We start from the raw sequence: 18,267 nt of genomic DNA, 5'->3' as shown, positions 1-18,267 counted from the left end.
AAGGGGTTTTTGTGCAGAAAACACAATTCTCAGTGTGGAAAAGTGGTTTTCTGCATTATTATTATTATTATTATTGTTGTTGTTGTTGTTGCACAGAAAACATCAAAAATAACATTTCCCTGCAGAAAATGCCATTTCTTTTTATGTACAAAACAAAACAACCTTCATGCGCATTTTTCCAGCAGAACAAGTCCTAAACTGCAGAGATCCTCATCTGCCCAGGTTTCCCTTTATCAGGATTTCCAGACACACAGCTAAGCGTTTTCTTTTCAGCTGTGGTTGAAATATTTATAATAGCCTTTCCGTCCCGATTCTGTAACATCAAGTAAAGCTTTTTTCCAAAATGGTTGGGACCAGAAGTGTTTTCAGTTTTGGAGTTTTTCAGATTATGGAATGCTTGCATTTACAAAATGAGATATCTTGGAGATGGGATCCAAGACTAAACATAAAATTCAATTATGTTACACATTCTCCTTATACACATAGCCATTATACACAATATTTTCAGTAATTTTGTACGTGAAACAAAGTTTGTGTACACACTGAACCATCAAAAAGCACAGGTGTCTCTATCTCAGCCATGTGGCAATTTTGGATTTCTCAATTTTGGATAAGGAAGACACAGTCTGTATATGGCTCAGCCTAGTCTCAGCCCACTTGCTGATATACTATGCAACACTGAGCCATATAGGATTGAAGCCATTATATGTTTTAATAGACTTCTGGTCACATCCTGGTGTTTAATGTGAAGTTAAAGTCTTTCACGGCTGGCATCCATAGTTTTCTGTGGGTTTTTCAGGGTATGTGGCAATGTTCTGGAAGAATTTATTCCTGACATTTCACCTGAATCTGTGGCTGGCATCTTCAGAGGTTGGTGGCATGGAAGTGTGTGGATATATATCCCTTTAGGACCCTTGTTTGGTGTTTATTTTATGGCATTTTTAGGAAGGGCGATTAGCAGCCCTGACAGGACCCCAAGATCTGAAAAATGGCCCTCAGACCCATAAGAGTTTCCCCACACTTCCTTTCAAAAGTGCATTAAAATGTGGATGTCAGTGTTCAAATGGAATTTAAGGGTATGGAGAAAACATATGCAGAAGAGCAAAATGGACTTCAGCCATTTCCTCACTCCAGTTTTAGAGGACCTTCCTTCTGGCCCCTTGATCAATCAACTTCCCTTAATGCTCTGAACAAATGCACAGGGGGACATGTTTATCTCCAGAATGGCTTCACCATCTTTTTATAGGTTTGTTCTCTCTGCGTTGAACAGCACTCAAGCATTCCTCCGCTCCGAAGCCTGGGGAATTTTCCATCATTCTGTCCAAGAAACAAACTACATATTCAGTTTGATGAGATAAGTGTGCTCCTAAAAGGCGGCAGTTAAACGTAGCTCAAACCGGTCGTAGGAAGGATGATGAATGGAGAGCAGGCACAAGAACCATGAGAGTCCCCTACCTCCCAGATTTTGTTGCTTGGAAATATTTGTAGCCGGTGTTAGATATGTGCCTTCAAGTTGCCTTTTGACTCAGGGCGACCCCATAGATTCCATAGGCAAGGACTACTCAGAAGTGGTTTTGTCCGCTCCTTCCTCTGAAATATAGCCTACATCACATGGTATTTGTTGATGCTTTCCCATCCAAGTGCTAACCAGGGTTGACAATTTTGAATTTTGAAATATTTTAGATTTTGGAATTCTGGATAAGGGAGACTCAGTTCATCCAAGATCCCCTAATACTGATATCCCGACTAATACATCTATGTGTCTGAATTCTATATTACTCCAGCATGGCATAGTGGTTTGAGCATACTCAGGAGATCAGGCTTCAATTCTCAGCTCACTGGGTGCCCTTGGGCAAGTCACACTCTCTCAGCCTCAGGGGAAGGCAATGGGAAACCTCCTCTGAATAAATTTTGCAAGGAAAAACCCATGATAGGTTTGTCTTAGGGTCGCCGTATGTCGAAAATGACTTGAAGGCACACAACACACACACATGCATATCTATCTCCATATAAAAATGTGCCAGCACATTCACTGGAAGTCACAGCTGTGCACTTGAGTGTGCAACCTTGATCATAGCCTGTTGCACTGCTGTCACATTGCTTCCCAAACACCAGGTCAAAAGAGTGAGATTGGGGCTAAGTGTGTACTTGTGAAATGACTGTCTACACTAGGGACAGATAACACATCTGTAACTACTAAGGAATAGCCAACTCCTTGAGCAACTTTTATACTAACATCAAGCACTAATGGGATTCCATCCTAAATAGTGGTGCCTCGGGATACGAAATGATCGGGTTACGAAATTTCCGGGATACGAAAAAGTTGGATTGGCAAAAACTGTTTCGGGTTACGAAATATTTTTCGGGTTACGAAATTCATTTCGGCGCAAAATTCAAATGCTGCAAAGTGCAGCTATAGGCTTTCCAGTGCTAACGGAAAAGTGTTTCGGGTTACGAAATTTTCGGGTTACGAAAGGAATGGCGGAACGAATTAATTTCGTAACCCGAGGCACCACTTACATCTTTTGCTCATGTAGATGGATCTTAGAAGGTAGCTTCCTTTGATTTGTGAAGTCAAAGGCTTTCATGGCCGGCATCCATAGGTTTTTGTGGGGGTTTTGGGCCATGTGGCCATGTTCTAGAAGAGTTTATTCCTGACATTTCTAAGAAAGATACTAGCCACAGATGCTGGTGAAACGTCAGGAATACACTCTTCTAGAACATGGCCACATAGCCTGAAAAACCCACAAATAACTATCCCTTTGATTTATTTAATTTATATCCCGCGCACTGAATTTCGAGAAACCCAATGAGATCAAAACTTAACAGAATTCCACATTCGAGGTGAGTTTATTTCTATGTCCCTCTCTTGCAGAATGTCCAGCTGGAAAAACAAAACAAAAGTACACGCTATGAATGTCCATGTTATGTTATAATTAGTTTAAATGCCCTGGCTTCAAACTGCAAAAAATAAATGGTGCTTTGCATTGTCGCTTTCAGTTTTACCGGCGAGAAGTGTAAAGAGGGCTCCTCCTGGAGACACGGCCTTCCTATTTTTATTCGCTAATAAGAAAGATGATTTGTCTTGCATGGGTTTAGAAAAAAGAGACAGCGATCTAATTAGGATGTAGCAGAGCAGCTCCCTGTTTTTATTTAATTGACTGGTGCAAGCTATGAGAGGACATGCAAGATTTCTTTCAACGTTCAATAACCGCAAGGGCTTGCAGACATTGTTTGTGTGAAGTTTCTCTGAAATCTTCTGAATAGGACCTCACAGTGCAGTAGGCAAAAATTCAACCATATTCCTGAGACAACCTAGCACAGATTTTCATATTCAAATGTAGGCTTCAAATATGCAGATATGATGGGGAGCCATGCTGACCTCTGCTTAGTAGGTTCTCATCTTCTTGCCTTGCCTTTATACTGTGTTATATTGCATGTTTGGCAGTACGTAGAGAGATCTTGTAGCACCTTTGAGACTATGTGAAAGAAAGAAATTGGCAGCATGAGCTTTCCTAGACTTCAGTCTACTTCCTCAGATGCATTTGCATTTCTTTCAGTGAGTCTCAAAGGTGATACAAGATCTCTCTATGTACTGATTTTACAAACTAACACGGCTATATCTTTGGATTCTTAACAAGACTAGCTGAGCTTGTACACATAAATACACACACACACACACACACAATGACATGCAGATTGATCAAAAAGAGGCAAGCAACCCACTGAGTTCAACTGCTTTTTAATAGTCTGTGCAACAAGTCTGCAGTTGTTGCAGTTTTAAATTTTGTGCCTTTGCACGAATGCAAAGCAAGCAGCCTTGAAAATGTGCAAAACCACTCTGGGAAGAAAACCCCCCAAAAACCTGGCTCACAAGAAGGATCTTTGCTTGCTTATGTGCATTTTCCCGTGTGAGGGCAAATGGTGAGGCAGAAAACATGTTGTTGCTCATTGCCACCCAGTCAATGTCAAATGGTAGACTTCCAAGTCACCCTGCTTTTTGCAAACTCAAAGCAGCCATTGTAGTTTCCTTGATGGAGTTTATCCAACTGCAGACGATTAGAGAGTTTCTGGCATGTTTGTGTGCGGTGATCATGGTTTTAATAGTCTAGATTGGATTTTGCTAGTGTAACTCCTATGAGTTATTGATTTTGGCCCAGTGGGTGAAAAAACCCCAACAAAGGTTGAGTTCAGAAAAAGGGGAGATGGAGGTGATAGAAGCTGCAGTTGCCAGACAGGGCTAAGAAGCAGGCCCTTTTCATCATGCAAAAAGATAGTGGAATTTTCAGTTATGCATATAGGAAGGAACAAAAGAGTAAAATACTTATATAGTGGTATTTCTGTTATGCATTTCCACTTGTTTTACATATCTTTAAGGAGGGACAGCATGGTATAGTCTTGTGTCTTGGACTAGGAACCAGGCCAACGGTGTTCCCATTCCTGCTCAACCCTGGAAACCCATTGAATAAATAACCTTGCACAAACCAGACTCTCTCAACCTCAGAGGAAGGCAATAGCAAACCCCCTCTGAACAAATCTTGCCAAGAAAACCCCATGATATATGTGCCCTAGGGTCACCACAAGTCAGAAATGACTTGAATGCACACAATTCCAACTACAAGGACTTTAAGATTGGCACCCAAATGTTGCAAGACAGGCAAAAGAGTCCTGAAACCAAGTCCTGCACTAGTATCACATTAGTTGCATGGAACATATGGGACAGCCCATATATATCCTTGGTTGTAAAGTTGCATATATATATATATATATATATATATATATATATATATATATCCATGTAGAATTCCAGAACACTAAAATTTCTCAAAGAGTGTAGTGAATACATTCCCAGTCATTTGAAAGAGTTCTTACCCAAACCCTATTTTGTTGAGTAGCTTTGACATTCAGCTCCTTTTGCAAAGTCCTCTGAGTTTAGGAAAGCCATTCCATTTCACTAGCAGAACTCCCTGAACAAGGACTCTCAGTAAAGATACACACACACACACCTCCCACACTTCACTGCTAGGAGAGAGCCTTGTTTGCATATGTCTTGTAAATCCTGATAACTTTCTGTACATCTAAGCTTCGTAATAAAAAACTTGACCAATCCAGAACAAAACCTGTCAATTATTGGAAGCCAAGAAATGGGCTTTACAGATTAATTCAAGCAGTCCTGCAAAGACAAAGCCACGAATCCTCTTGTGTTTGTTTGCCATTCGAAGGGAGGGAGGGGAGGAGGGAGGGCTGCCTTCCATCGGAGGCCAAAACCTTTGGTGGGGATAGAAAGCGGATGTGGGAAATCAGTTGGAATTGTTCAACAGTTATACCGGCAGCTGTTCTGCACCGATCTCTCCTTCTTTGCCTTGGCACCATGACAGTTACTGCATGGGGCTAATTAGAGCAGATCAGTTGCTGCTCAAGCAAATTATTGATCCTTGCTTTGGGGAGAAGAAAAGACCAAGTGGAAGCGGAGGTGGGAGATGAGCTTTGCTGAGACCTGGCTGTGAGTTTGGACTTTCCTAGTGTGATGCGTTGTCAACAAAAACATTGAATGAATGAATTTATTACAGCATACAGCCAGCATAGTCAACAAAAACTAAACTGCAACACAGCGTTTGACAGGCTGAGTTCTGGAACTCTAGGGACTGCATACCCTCCAACGTTTCACAGGTGAAAGCCAGGACACAGGTGGCCAAGCAAAATCCGAGTATGGTCAAGATGGCAAAAGTGATCAGCGAGGAAGATGACCCAAGCTAGAGGAGGCTGAAGCAGTTTGCTTTTGTCTGAGCCTACAAGGGAAGACCAGATTCCTACCCTCCTCTCTCTTCCTCCTGCTGAGTTCACCGAATGCAAAATGCTTCTGTGTTTTTGAACTCAGTTTGTTGCAATTGAAGTACTGTACCCTGAGGATGAAGGGAGAGATTAGGTTGAGGAGGGTGAAACTGGGACATTTTAGAAGCAGCTGAAAAAGTGGGATGAAAGAGGATTAACTAGGACTGCACCTTCCCAATCGGGACAGTTTTTGACTTTATTGTTAGGTATGTGGCGCTTGGCTAGACATCATCCCAACACAAGCCTGATATCTCTTCACTAGGAACCGACAGTTTAACCTTGCATATTTTTAAGATGCAGGGAATAATTAAGCCGAAAGTGCAGCGGAAAAATCAGATAAGCGATAACAAACTGCTTAACCTCGTGGTTTTAAGCAGGATAATGCCAGAGTAAATAACAATAGCTGTCTTCAGGGGGAGAGATGGAGCCATCACGGCACCGGCATCTTGCCCTTATCTTAGTTCTTAGGAGAAATGTCTCAGGCTGCTCTCATTATGAGATATTCCTCTGGGAATGAGAAATGTTATGATAGAATGTGTTTTCAGCCTGTATTATTGCATTTGTAACCAACCTTGGCTTTGAGGAGCAGAGAGTGGCAATTTTTTGGCATCATGATGGTCATCTCAACCCATGCTTGGTCAAGATTAGGTGGCTAGTGATATTATGAAGGGGAAACTTTTCACAATAACGCTCATCCCACATCAGTTATGCTGATGACCTGGAATGGATTTCTCATGCCACTAACTTGGAAACCACTGCATGAAACTACAGTCATGAAACTTAAGTCTGTGGACTTGAAATCTGCGGACTTGAAAATCTGCGGAGGAGTGACCACCATTAACCGCAATAGGGAGCACACCCCATTCAAGCCCATGGGGCTTGAAAATGTGCGAGATTTGAAACTCATGGGGGAGTTGTCTGGAATTGTATTTTTACTTTTGGCTTGGTGGCACAATGGTTAAATGCCAGTCCTGCAGTCATAATGTTGTGAGTTCGATCTTAAAGGGCTCTGGGTTGACTCAGCCTTCCATCTTTTTGTAGGTCGGTAAAATGAGTATCAGCTTGTTGGGGGCAATTGTCTTACAGATTGTAAACCACTTAGAGAGTGCTATGAAGTGGTTTAGAAATGTAAAGTACTAAGTGCTCTTTTGCAACATGGAAGGGTGAAGAAGCTGTGTTTGCTGTTTTTGTGCAGCAAAGGAACTCACTGTTTAATGTGCAGTTGCTAATTTCCCTCCAAAGTGTATTTTATGGTCCATACGGTTGGGACGGGGAGCAATTGGCATTCTGTTCTGTTATCTAGAAATTTATAACCTCCCATGGCAGCCTGGCCACCAGGACCATCCCTTCATTAATTATTTGGTCTTCACCTGTTCCTGCAATTAAATGGGCATCCATTTAACCTGTGCAGTCGGAGGGTCATTACTTGGTCAATGACGGATGGAGGAGAAGGGGTTAGCTTTCCTCCTGGAGAAGAGCAGAAAATAAAAATAAAGGAGAGTCAATTAAAAGGTGCTCCAGTCAGCTAAATGGCTTGAACAATAATTTCTCGTTGGTACTCCCTTGCACCTATAATTCTTCTGTGATTTACGGCTTGCATTATATAAAGTGGATAGCTTTCCACCTGTGGGCAAAGAAACAAACAAGAATTTGAGACATGCCTCCCTCCCTGAGAGATTAATGGGAATGTTTCTGATGCTGCCCTGACTCTTTTTAGAACAGAGGTGAGCAAAGAGTCTCAGGGTTGCAGGTGGGCCCTGAAAGCTGTTTTAGTGGCCACCAACTTCGTCGGACTCCCTTAGCCTTTCCTTTTCCTAATAAAAGAAGAATGAAGTGCTTTTACAGGAAGCTTCCAGGAGTGATCGTTCACCTTTGAAATCATTTACAGGAGTCCCAGTGCACTGCTTAACACACACACACACACACACACACACACACACACACACACACAGTGTACATTTTTCAAAACCAGAAGAGAATTTCTACCCACTTTTGGGTTTCTTGGTTTTCTTGTTTTGTGGAATTTTGGGCTGCCTTTGTGGAGACATTTCACAGCTGCTCAACCCAAATGGTGCAGCTTCACTTTCTAGTTCCTTTGAATTTGGACTGTGCAAAAGTTGGAAGCATAAAGGTTTTTCAGTGGATTTAAGGAAAGCCTGCCACACCATCCTCTTAGATAGTGCTATTTAAGAATGTACATGGGATATTGCATGTGCTCAAGGCTGTGTTATGCACAGTTACCTGGGCTGCATCTACACTGCAGAAATAAAGCAGTTTGATACCACTTTAACTGCTATGACTCAAGGCTATGGAACTTTGGGATTAATAGTTTTGGGAGATATTTAGCCTTTCTTGTCAGAGAGCTCTGGTGCCACCATAAGCTACAATTCCCAGAATTCCATAGCATTGCACCATTACAGTTAAAGCAGTGTCAAACTTCGTTAATGCTGCCGGGTGGCAACAGCCCCAGAAATAGGTCCCATTTAATTATATGGGTCTTTCGTCTGTATAGAGATGGTAAGGTTCACCCTGGGAGTTGTTTTGCATCTCGGATCATTTGGATTCCCATTTCAAAGCCACTTTTAAGGCCATAAATGGTTTTGAACCAATTGGGGTGAGCAGTTCTCTGATGTGGTTTCTCCAGATGTATGTATGGGGTATAAAGCCCTTAGTGGGGTTTATAAGTCACGGGCCTTTCCTCCTTTTGTTTGCTGGAAATATACTTGGTCTATCTCTCAACCTGCTTCTACTGTGAGTTCTGGCTTTATAATTTAGGACCCCGGACCGCTGCTTGGCTCTGTTATCTTGTGCCTTGTGGACTTTGTTTGGATTTACGGCTGCGGACCTTGGACTGTTTGCTATTGAATCCTGTGCTTGTTCCTTCGGCTACTGAACTGTTGGCACTCAGCTTTCTGTTATATCATGAGAGGGATCATGAGAAATGTGATGATAGTATGTGTGTTCAGCCCTGTATTATTGTATTCGTAACCAGCCTTTGCTTTGAGGATCAGAGAGTGGCAATACTTTGGCATCATGACCGTGCCATGATGGTCATCTCAACCCATGCTTGGGTCAAGATTAGGTGGCGAGTGATAACTATTTATGAAGGACAACAATCCTGCTCATCCATGGAGATTTTCTGAGGAGACTGTGCTCCTTCTTCCATGGATGGCAGATGCCACAGCGACGTCTGTTTGTTGACACCCTGTCTTTGAATTTCCTAATCTCAAGATGTTGACATCTTCTGCTGATACTTAAACAATGGGTCAAAATCCAGCAGAGGCTGGTGGCTGCCATGCCATGGAGGCAGCAAACCTACTCTAGGCTTCCATTTGCACTTTAAATGAGCTGTCCATAGCGCTATACCTCAAACAGATCCAGCATTTTGGACAGCTTCTTTCAGGTTCATAAAAAGAAATGGAATGGATTCACCACCCCACTGACATGGGAGCCGGCAGCCAACTCTACCAAAATAGTGTGAAACGCCTCTCCTTTTTAGTTGTTTCTTAGGCAGTTTTATTACCATTTTACAAACTGCTGCGTCAACCTTGGAACCAAAAAGCGTCTTGTAACTGCTTTAATTGTTGTAAATGTTGTAAAAGCAATAAGGGAGCATTCCCTGTCTGTGAAAACTAGTACAGTGGTACCCCGGGATACGAATTACCCAGCTTACGAATTTTTCGGGATACGAAAAAATCCCATAGGGATTTATTGTTTCGGCTTACGAAGGTTTTTTCGGGTTACGAAAAAACCTCGGCGCTATTTCGCCACCGGAGGGCAGCAGAGAGCTATTTTTTTCCATTAGCGCCTATGGCAATTCAGGTTACGAAGGTTTTTCGGGTTACGAAATTAGCCGCGGAACGAATTAATTTCGTAACCCGAGGTACCACTGTAGATAAGGGACTTTGATGATCTGGCCATCTTTCCCCCCATATTTTATTTCAACATGAGAAAAGTGTATACTTTTTTTTCCGATTGTGCAGAACACGCCTTTGAAATTCTGCCTTCCAGGAAGACTGGGAGATGACACACAATGTTCCATTTCCTCTTGAGTTTGTCAGTTCGGTTTTGTTTTTGTCTGAATAATGAGTCCTTCTTTCTGCACAACCATTTTTATCCTTGGGTTTTAGCCTTACCTTCTCCCTCCCAGGTTACTCTGTGTGCCTGCAGGGAAATCTGAATTATGCATCCTCAATAGCATGCTAACCTAACGCAGAACAACCATCCTGACAGCGGTGTTTGGGACTAGGAGGATGTTTGCACCAAAAGCCATTTGGGTAGAATCTCAATATTTTTCTGAAACCAGGAGCTGGTACAATAGAAATGCCCTTCCATTTCCCCCATCTCTGATTCTCATTACGCTAATAATTATTATTAATGGCTGTTTATTCACAACAGCAGATATAAATGAGTGGCCAGGGATTGTTCCAGTCTCAATGATGGAAACCTTCTGGGTAATATTGGGAGAATCACACTCTCTCAGCTATTGGCCAGCCTCCTCTTCTAAATAAATCCTGTGAAGAAAATCCAAAAGGTTGGCATAAGTTTACGTGGTCTGAGTAAAAACTGTAGACAGCTTCTGTATGTTTAATGGATCGTAAAAGTGTCCCAGTCTTGATTTCTCCAGCATGTAATGCAAGATCTCTTTGCATACTGACATTACAGACTAGCATGGCCATCTCTGAATTCTTTCCAATGGGGTTGGGAAACAGTTGGGAAATCCATTTTTCACTTGAGAAACCAACACTAGCTAAAATCCTTTCCATTCCAACTCCATTCTAACTGGGAATAAGCAATAGGTTTCAGAACCTTAATTCAGAAAATGGTCATAAACTCCCTCCGGTTCATTGCCATTCTTTGTCCATCAGGTGTTTCTGTTCTTCGGATTGCTAGTTTCCCTTTCTTGTGTAATTCATTACAATTTTTTAATAGAATGACATCCCAATACTACAGGCTATCCTCATGCCCAGCTGTCTCTATGTAACACTCACCTCAGCAGATGGAGAGTATGCAATTTATTATAATGCTAAAACCCCAATGAGTTTATTCAATGAAGCTGAATAGTGGGAGATTTGGGATGGAAAAAAAGGACAGCTTTTTTTTCATACAATTAGCTGTTCGACTATGGAATTTGACCGCATAAGATGTCCTGATGGTGGCCACTAATGGGGATGCCTTTTAAAAGGGCATTGCATGGATTCATGGAAGATGTTACATCCTCCATGAATCCAATACGTTACAATTCATGATGGAGATATATTACCTCAGTACCAAAGATAGTATATCACTCAGTACCAGTTGCTGGGGAAACAACTGTAAGAGGCTTCTATCATTTACATGTCCTGGTTCTGAGCTTCACAGTCAGGCATATAATTGACCATTGTGGAAATGAAATGCTGAACTAGGTAGCCTTCTGGCTGGATCCAACACAGGTCTTATATTCTTAAGAGCATGCTGTTCATATCGGCTGAAATTCTGTGCTAGAGGCATAGCAACCATTAAGGCCGGCCTGGGGGCGAAGTTGGGGCATCGCATCCACATGACGCATGCCCCGACTCTGCCCCCAGGGTGTCGTGATGCCGTGCGTTGCTCCACATGCCAAGTGGCATTGTGGCACTCCTCTGCCGCTGTGTCTAAACAATACAGTGCCAAAAGAGCACCGTATAGCCACTGCAATGCAGCTGTCGTGCTCTTTCCAGGGTGCAAAAAGGAGCCACTTTTTGTGGCTCCTTTTTGTGCCCTGGAAAGGCCCGATCCAGCTAGGAAAGGGGAGACATTGTGCCATCATTTAGGGTCTGTCTGTCTGTCTGTCTATACAGCCCCTGTGTCTCCTGATCCAACCCCAGAAACCCACCTTAAAAGCCAGGCAGCTGCACTGAGAAATGGAGTCCTGGAGTGCTGGTGAGCCAGGTGCTATGGGTGGATGTGACTAGTCCCATCCTGCCAGGGAGTGATGGTGTAGCAAAGAGTTGTGACAAGATCCAGGCCTCAGAGGGAGAGAAGAATGCTGGACCTGATCCCCTCCCACTCTCACCATTCCCTTCTCCTTTTGTGTCGTTTAGATTGTAAGCCTGCGGGCAGGGAACTGTCTGGTTAAAAAATAATAATAAATGTAAGCCGCCCTGAGAGCCAATAGGGCTGAAGGGCGGGATATAAATACCTAAATAAATAAATAAGATCTTGTCAAGGTATGTACTTCTGTTCCTCGCAGTGTTGCTGTCCTGTGAAAGATGAATAGGGAACAGTTGTAGAGCAGTGGTTCCCAACTTTCCTAATGCCGCAACCCACAGTTCCTCATGTTGCAGTGACCCCCAGCCATAAAATTGCGGTGTCTTGGTTCCTAAGACCATTGGAAATATGTGTTTTCCAATGGTCTTAGGCGACCCCTGTGAAAGGATCATTCAACCCCCAAAGGGGTCGATATCCACAGATTGAGAACCACTGATGTAGAGAGATCTTGTAGCACCTTTGAGACTAACTGAAAGAAAGAAGTTAGCAGCATGAGCCTTCATAGACTTAAGTTGACCTCCTCAGATGAATTTGGAGTGGATGGCCCTTGTGATCTCTTCCAACTCTATGATTCTATGATTTGGAGGAAGTATTCCCAAATGTATTTGAGGAAGCATACTTAAGTCTACGAAAGCTCATGCTCCCAACTTCTTTCTTTCAGTTAGTCTCAGTGGTGCTACAAGATCTCTCTACATACTGATTCTATAGACTAACACATCTATATCTTTGCATTCTAGTTTACAAGGTTGTAATTCTAACCCATGGCATCGCAGCTAACAGAGTCCCAGCCATTATAGCTATAACAATAGATCATGATCTACAAGGAGGGTGCCTCCAAAAAATCTTCTTCCATTGCGTCATCAAGCTTTAGAAGGAACCTTATATTCTCAATGATGTATCAGTAGGACAAAAGTTCTGTTAGATTCCACCTGGCAAACTTTGTGACTGCTTGAGGAACTTCTTAAATCCTGCCTCGATCCATCTGGGAGAGGCGGGAAAATATAAATAAATGATTATTATTATTGTTATTGTTATTATCAATATGTAGAGGCTCATCACTGGAAGGATGGCCCCCACAGACTGAACATCCTTCTTTTTGCAACAGAAGCAGTTGCTGCTTTCATGTGGCAAAGGGATAAAATGTAAGTTGGCATTTGGAAGACAGTTTTACGAGCCTTTCTCCCTATTCAGACCTTGTGTGCCGCTGTCAGCCCCCTTCCTTTACCAACCACTCAAATATTCATGATTTTTTGTATTTCATTTTATTTATAAAGTCGTGAGTCATCTTATTTGCTGGGAATATGAAGGACTGGTATTTTGGAATGAAAAGAAAAATACCCATCATATTCATTGTCTGGCAGGGGAAACCTGCCAAAGAACTTTGAGTCTGTCCTTTTGTTTCCAAATGAAGCTCTCCGAAACGCAGCAGCGAGGAGCAAAGGTTCTGGAGGCAGAGGGATGCCAATCTTTCTTTTGCCTTGATGAGAAATGGACCAAACTAGTCTGAGAAAAAGCCTGCAGAAGCATTCCCTCTCAGGCAGAAGCCTGATTGTTGTCAGCAGGCTGCATTGTTTTTATGGCCGAGTGAAAATTGCCCAGGAGATGTGTTTTCGGGATGAGCATCTTTGACACTTTAATCCAGGGGGGAACAATTATTTCCACAAAAATGCTCTTTCATGCCCTCTGATTTTCTTTTTCTTTTTTTAAAAAAGAAAAATTTATACAAGCGGGGAGAAAAGAGGCATTTTCCTAAACTTGCTTCCTTGTCACTCTCGCTCTGTTGTGGGTTCTGCCAAAGTGTACAAATTAGCAATTCAGGAACAAGGAGAAGTACATGCTTTTTCTTTTCCTTCCTTCCCCTTTGGTGCACTTCTTGACATTTGTGGAGAGAGCGTGTTAAGAGCTAGTGCAGATTCAGAAGGATTTCTTTCTTTCTCTCTCTCTCTCTGTCTCTCTCAAATCCTGAGCCAGGAGTATCTGGACAGGTACTCAAGTCACGCAATCTGTATCTCCCTCTTATGGTTGATATCCCTGGAGTAAACCCCAGCCCCAACAAGTTGCCTTATTAGGGACTTTATGCATTTGTTTATGTCAGGGTGCATCTACACTGCAGAAATAATGCAGTCTGACACCACTTTGAGTGCTCTACCTCCATCCTATGGAATCCTGGGATTTTTTTTACAAGGTCTTCCTTCTTGGCCAAAGAGTGCTGGTGCTTCACAAAACGACAAATCCCAGGATTTTGCAGGATGGAGCCATGGCAGTTAAAGTGGTATCAAACTGCATTATTTATATAGTGTAGAAATCTGGCCGATTTCTATGAGTTTATGATTTCTACTTCATTAGGAACCCAAGACCAGGCTCTTGTGTTTTACACAGAGATCAGCTCCCCTTGGGAAGTGGTTTTGGACATTTTTGACTGATGTGACATATCTGCATTCATTTTGAGTATTGGACAATGTGCATGTAGATGCCCATGTGTGTTTGGTTGCACCTTTGAGCTCCATCTGCTCTGCCGAAATAATGAAGGTTGACACCACTTTAACTGCCATGGCTCAGTGCTGTGGAATTATAGGATCTGCAGTTCTGTGAGATATTGAGCCTTCTCTGTCATAGAGCTGTGGTGCCAAGCTACACATCCCAGGATTCCTTGTCATGAAGCCATGGCAGTTAAAGCTGTGTCCACCTGCATTATTTCTGTAACCTTGGTTGTGCAACGTTGCAATTCATGAACAAGGCAGCAATGCTGAAACGTCACGAAACTCTGTGAGCCCACATTTATGCTCCCTCTCAGGTTCAGCCCACATATGCACTTGCAATGAAGGATTTAGATGCATTAGTCTTTTGGTACATCTTTTCTGTCTTCTGGCCTGCAGTTTTCCTATCTCAGTGTTCATTCCAGGAGGCAGGTGGATATGTTCAAAGCTTAATAATGGATTAATGACCACCCCCAAAGCAGGACTTTCATTACTTGCTTTTAAAAAAAATGGGCTGTCGCTCGACTGATGCACTACACAAATGTTTGTATGGCTTGCAAGTAATAGCCTTGCCATTAACATTGATGAGGCATTGCGCTGAATCGCTGCAGTAACAAGCAACACCTTTATGAAGCCATTATTAACAAAGCCTCCAAGGAAACAACACTGATAATGACTAATGAATGCCTCCGCGGTGATAGCCGGGCGGAGAAAGCAAGTCCATTCCTACCAAGCTTCTTAAATAACTATTTGGCTGAAAGGCTGCTGTGTTTACTGGTGATGGATCGACTTTGGCTATGGAGCCTATGAACTTCGGTGGACACAATCCCAACTCAGACAGGAGCATAGGCACTGCATCCAGCTAACTGTTGTGTTTTTTGTGCGCCTTTACGCTGGTTCCCATTTATGGTGACCGTAAGGCTCTTGAGATTGGAGACTGGACCTGACTAGTAGGTAGTATGGTCAGAATTGACCAAAGATTGCGATGATTTCATGGGAAATTCTGCCCTCCTTGCAAATTCATGGCTTGACATCAACATATCCCCCCCCCCCCCCCACCATGCAGGAATATTTCAAGGATTTTGATATCTGTGGATTCCAACATAAACTTGTATAGTCCACACCATCCAGCCATTAGTGAAACATAGTTTCCCCTGGGTTCTGCATTTCTCAAATCCTCCACCACAGTTTGTTGTTGTTGTTGTTGTGTGGCTTCGTTTCTGACGTATGGCAACCCTATGATGAATCTACCAGGGTTTCTTTCTGGGACTGAGAATATGTGATTTACTCAAGGTCCCCCAATGGGTTTCCATGGTTGATCAGGGAATCAAACCCTGATCTCCAAAGTTGTAGTTCAATGATCAAACCACTACTTCATTCTTGGTCCACCACAATTTGTTGTTGCTGTGTACCTTGAAGTCATTTCCAACTTATGGAGACCCTAAGGTGAACTTATCACAGAGTTTTCTTGGCATAGTTTTTCAGAGGGGGTTTGCCATGGCTATCCTCTGTGGCTGAGAAAGTGGCAATTGCCCAAATTCACCCAGTGGGTTTCCATAGCCATGCAAGGATTCGAACCCTGGTCTCTAGAGTCATAATCCAATGCTCAAACCACTGCATCACACTGATTCTTGAGGTTACTTGATGTTAATAAATATGAAACACATTTTAGAAATCACAGTTTGAAAGCAAATCCATTTTAAAATGGTTACTCAAATATATATTGAGATCTTCATGAAGAAAATGCATGACTATTATAAAAACAAGATGGAATGGTAACCAGTGACCAGCAACCAGAACTAGACTGATCCATAACAATGTATCAAAGCAAAATTTTTATCTCTTAGTGGTTTTAACCATTGGATATGACAGAATGAAGATGCATGAGCACTAAACATAATTCTTCTCCACTTTTGTGTCTACTGAACATCTACAGATGTTCCTAGTTTCTCCTGAGTTGTGTGGATTTAATAGGCACGGATCTAATATTGGAGAGAGAGAAGATGGTCTCAGTCTAAGGATGAGGGAAGTGGATAATCTGTGACCCTCCAGATATGGAATCCCATCAACCCCAGCCATCATGACCAATGGTCAGGGATGGTTGAAGTTGCAGTCCAAGAGTACTAGGAATGACACCGAGTTCACAGCCCTGACCTAAGGGTTCACTTACTACCTGATCTAGAAAAGGAATGAAGAACTTGTTGATTATGGTCATGTTTTATATGCAGTGGTAAAGAAATAAAAATGGCAGGGTGGGGCAGCATAGAGGGATAAGGTAGATGAGTTGGCAAAATAAGAGTACCATTGGTTGTTTCTATGTTTGCGGTTTAGCAAAACCATTCTCGGCTTTAAAGGAGGTATCCAAAGTGCTGAGCCATTGTTGAGGATAGAGTTAAGGACCTTGGATCGAGGCTTTACAGTTGATGTCAAAACCCAGAGTGGATTCACTTCTCTATGGGTGCATCTACCCTGGAGAAATAATGCAGCTTGACACAACTGAAACTGTCATGGCTCAATGCTACAGAATCCTGGGATTTGCAGTTTGGTTGGGCAGCAGGGACGTAGCCAAGGGGGGTTCTTGGGGTCTGGACCCTCCCTTGCATTAGAAAAATGAATGGTGCATGCTGCTGCGCCGCCGCACCCAAACCCCATTATATTGGTGGCACTTAGTCTGGACCCCCCCCCTTCCTAAAATCCTGGCTATGTCCCTATGGGCAGAGAAGGCTAGTGACCTTTGTCAGTCCCACAAATCCTACAAATCCCAGGATTCCATAGGATGGAGCGACAGCACATAAAGTGGTGTCAAACTGCATTATTTCTACAATGTAGATGAAGCCTGTGACAACAGAGCCACAAGATTTGCTGTCAAATCCTGCAAACTCCAACCACTTTGGGCTCGGCCAACTCCCAAATGGACCTCCATTGGCTTCAGCTCCCTTCAGCATCAGTTGCAGTCCTTGCCTGATTTTTTTTCTCATTGTCCTAGGAAAAGAATAAATTCCCCAGATCTCCTCTAGAGGAAATAAAGAGTCTCTTGCACAACTCTGGGCATCCAAATGGTTGGACCGGTCGCTGAGGTTGCCCAGTGCCGTATATCCAAAACTGGCCATTAAAAGTTATTACAGAGAATCTATAACGCGTTTACTGGAAATCCTTTGATTATGAGTGTGAAGTTATTTTAAAGAACCCAGAGCAAGGAGATCGCTATTATACTGCCTCTTCATTATAGCCATTATAACTACTTAGCGGGGGAGAAAAGGGCCAGCCTTGATTTGTTTCTCTCCTTTCCTTTGGCAGGATGAAAAGAACCAAGTCTTAACCACCAACATTTGGCTTCACATGGTGAGTTTTAAAGCTCCAAGGCATGCTTTGCAAAGGCGATTGTGTTCATGTTTTTTTTCAATAGAGAAGAACATTATTATAAACAGTCCTTATGAAGAATCAGGACTTTCCCCTTTCCCATGGGCTCCATTAGGATGCTTTGGAGTGCTGGAAATGACACATGAATAACACGTTTCCAGGTGTCATTTTGGCTGATTTTCAGACTTTTTGGGGGATGTGTGTGTAGAGGGCTGTGGTGGAGTTGGAGGACATAAACTGCCACCTTTATATTTGGTTTTGGGTGAATTTGGCCAGTATTCAGATTTTTAAAGAAGTATTGAAAATTGGCATGCATTAAAAAAACCTTTCATGTCTGGGGCTTCAGGGGACACACTTTGGGATCCGAAGGGCCACATGCAGCTCACAGTCTGCCCTTTTTTTTATCCTCGCTCATACAGTCAACACTGAGCAACTTAATCCAGATGGCTTCCACTTTCAGAGCAAAGATTTATTGTGCAGTGGTTATTGTTCGGTGTCTGATCAGTTGCCATTCTTTGGATCGGAGGGCACCAATCTCAGCATGTCAATAGCATTCAGTGCCTATCTCCTCTGGAAAAATCAAAGCCCA

The 18,267-nt window shown here is 42.7% G+C and overlaps 1 protein-coding gene across 15 annotated transcripts in view; it reads left to right on the top strand.

Moving 5' to 3' along the window:
- Positions 1-795: 795 nt before the first annotated feature.
- The window catches only part of LOC121935598 (neuronal acetylcholine receptor subunit alpha-7), a 43,537-nt gene continuing 26,065 nt past the window's right edge, over positions 796-18,267 (top strand). For 2 of the 15 annotated variants that reach the window (XM_042477296.1, XM_042477292.1), the window contains exons 1-2: positions 5,271-5,503; positions 17,616-17,660. Coding sequence is in view for 10 of the 15 variants with exons in the window: in XM_042477292.1 (XP_042333226.1) it covers positions 17,658-17,660 (3 nt within the window). In the remaining 5 variants the exon portion in view is untranslated. The other 13 variants (XM_042477299.1, XM_042477295.1, XM_042477298.1 and 10 more) reach the window with 11 other exon arrangements.

This window comes from Sceloporus undulatus, chromosome 6 (assembly GCF_019175285.1).
Source record: "Sceloporus undulatus isolate JIND9_A2432 ecotype Alabama chromosome 6, SceUnd_v1.1, whole genome shotgun sequence".
NCBI classification, from domain to species: Eukaryota; Metazoa; Chordata; class Lepidosauria; order Squamata; family Phrynosomatidae; genus Sceloporus; species Sceloporus undulatus.
This window is presented reverse-complemented; position numbering and strand designations above follow the sequence as displayed.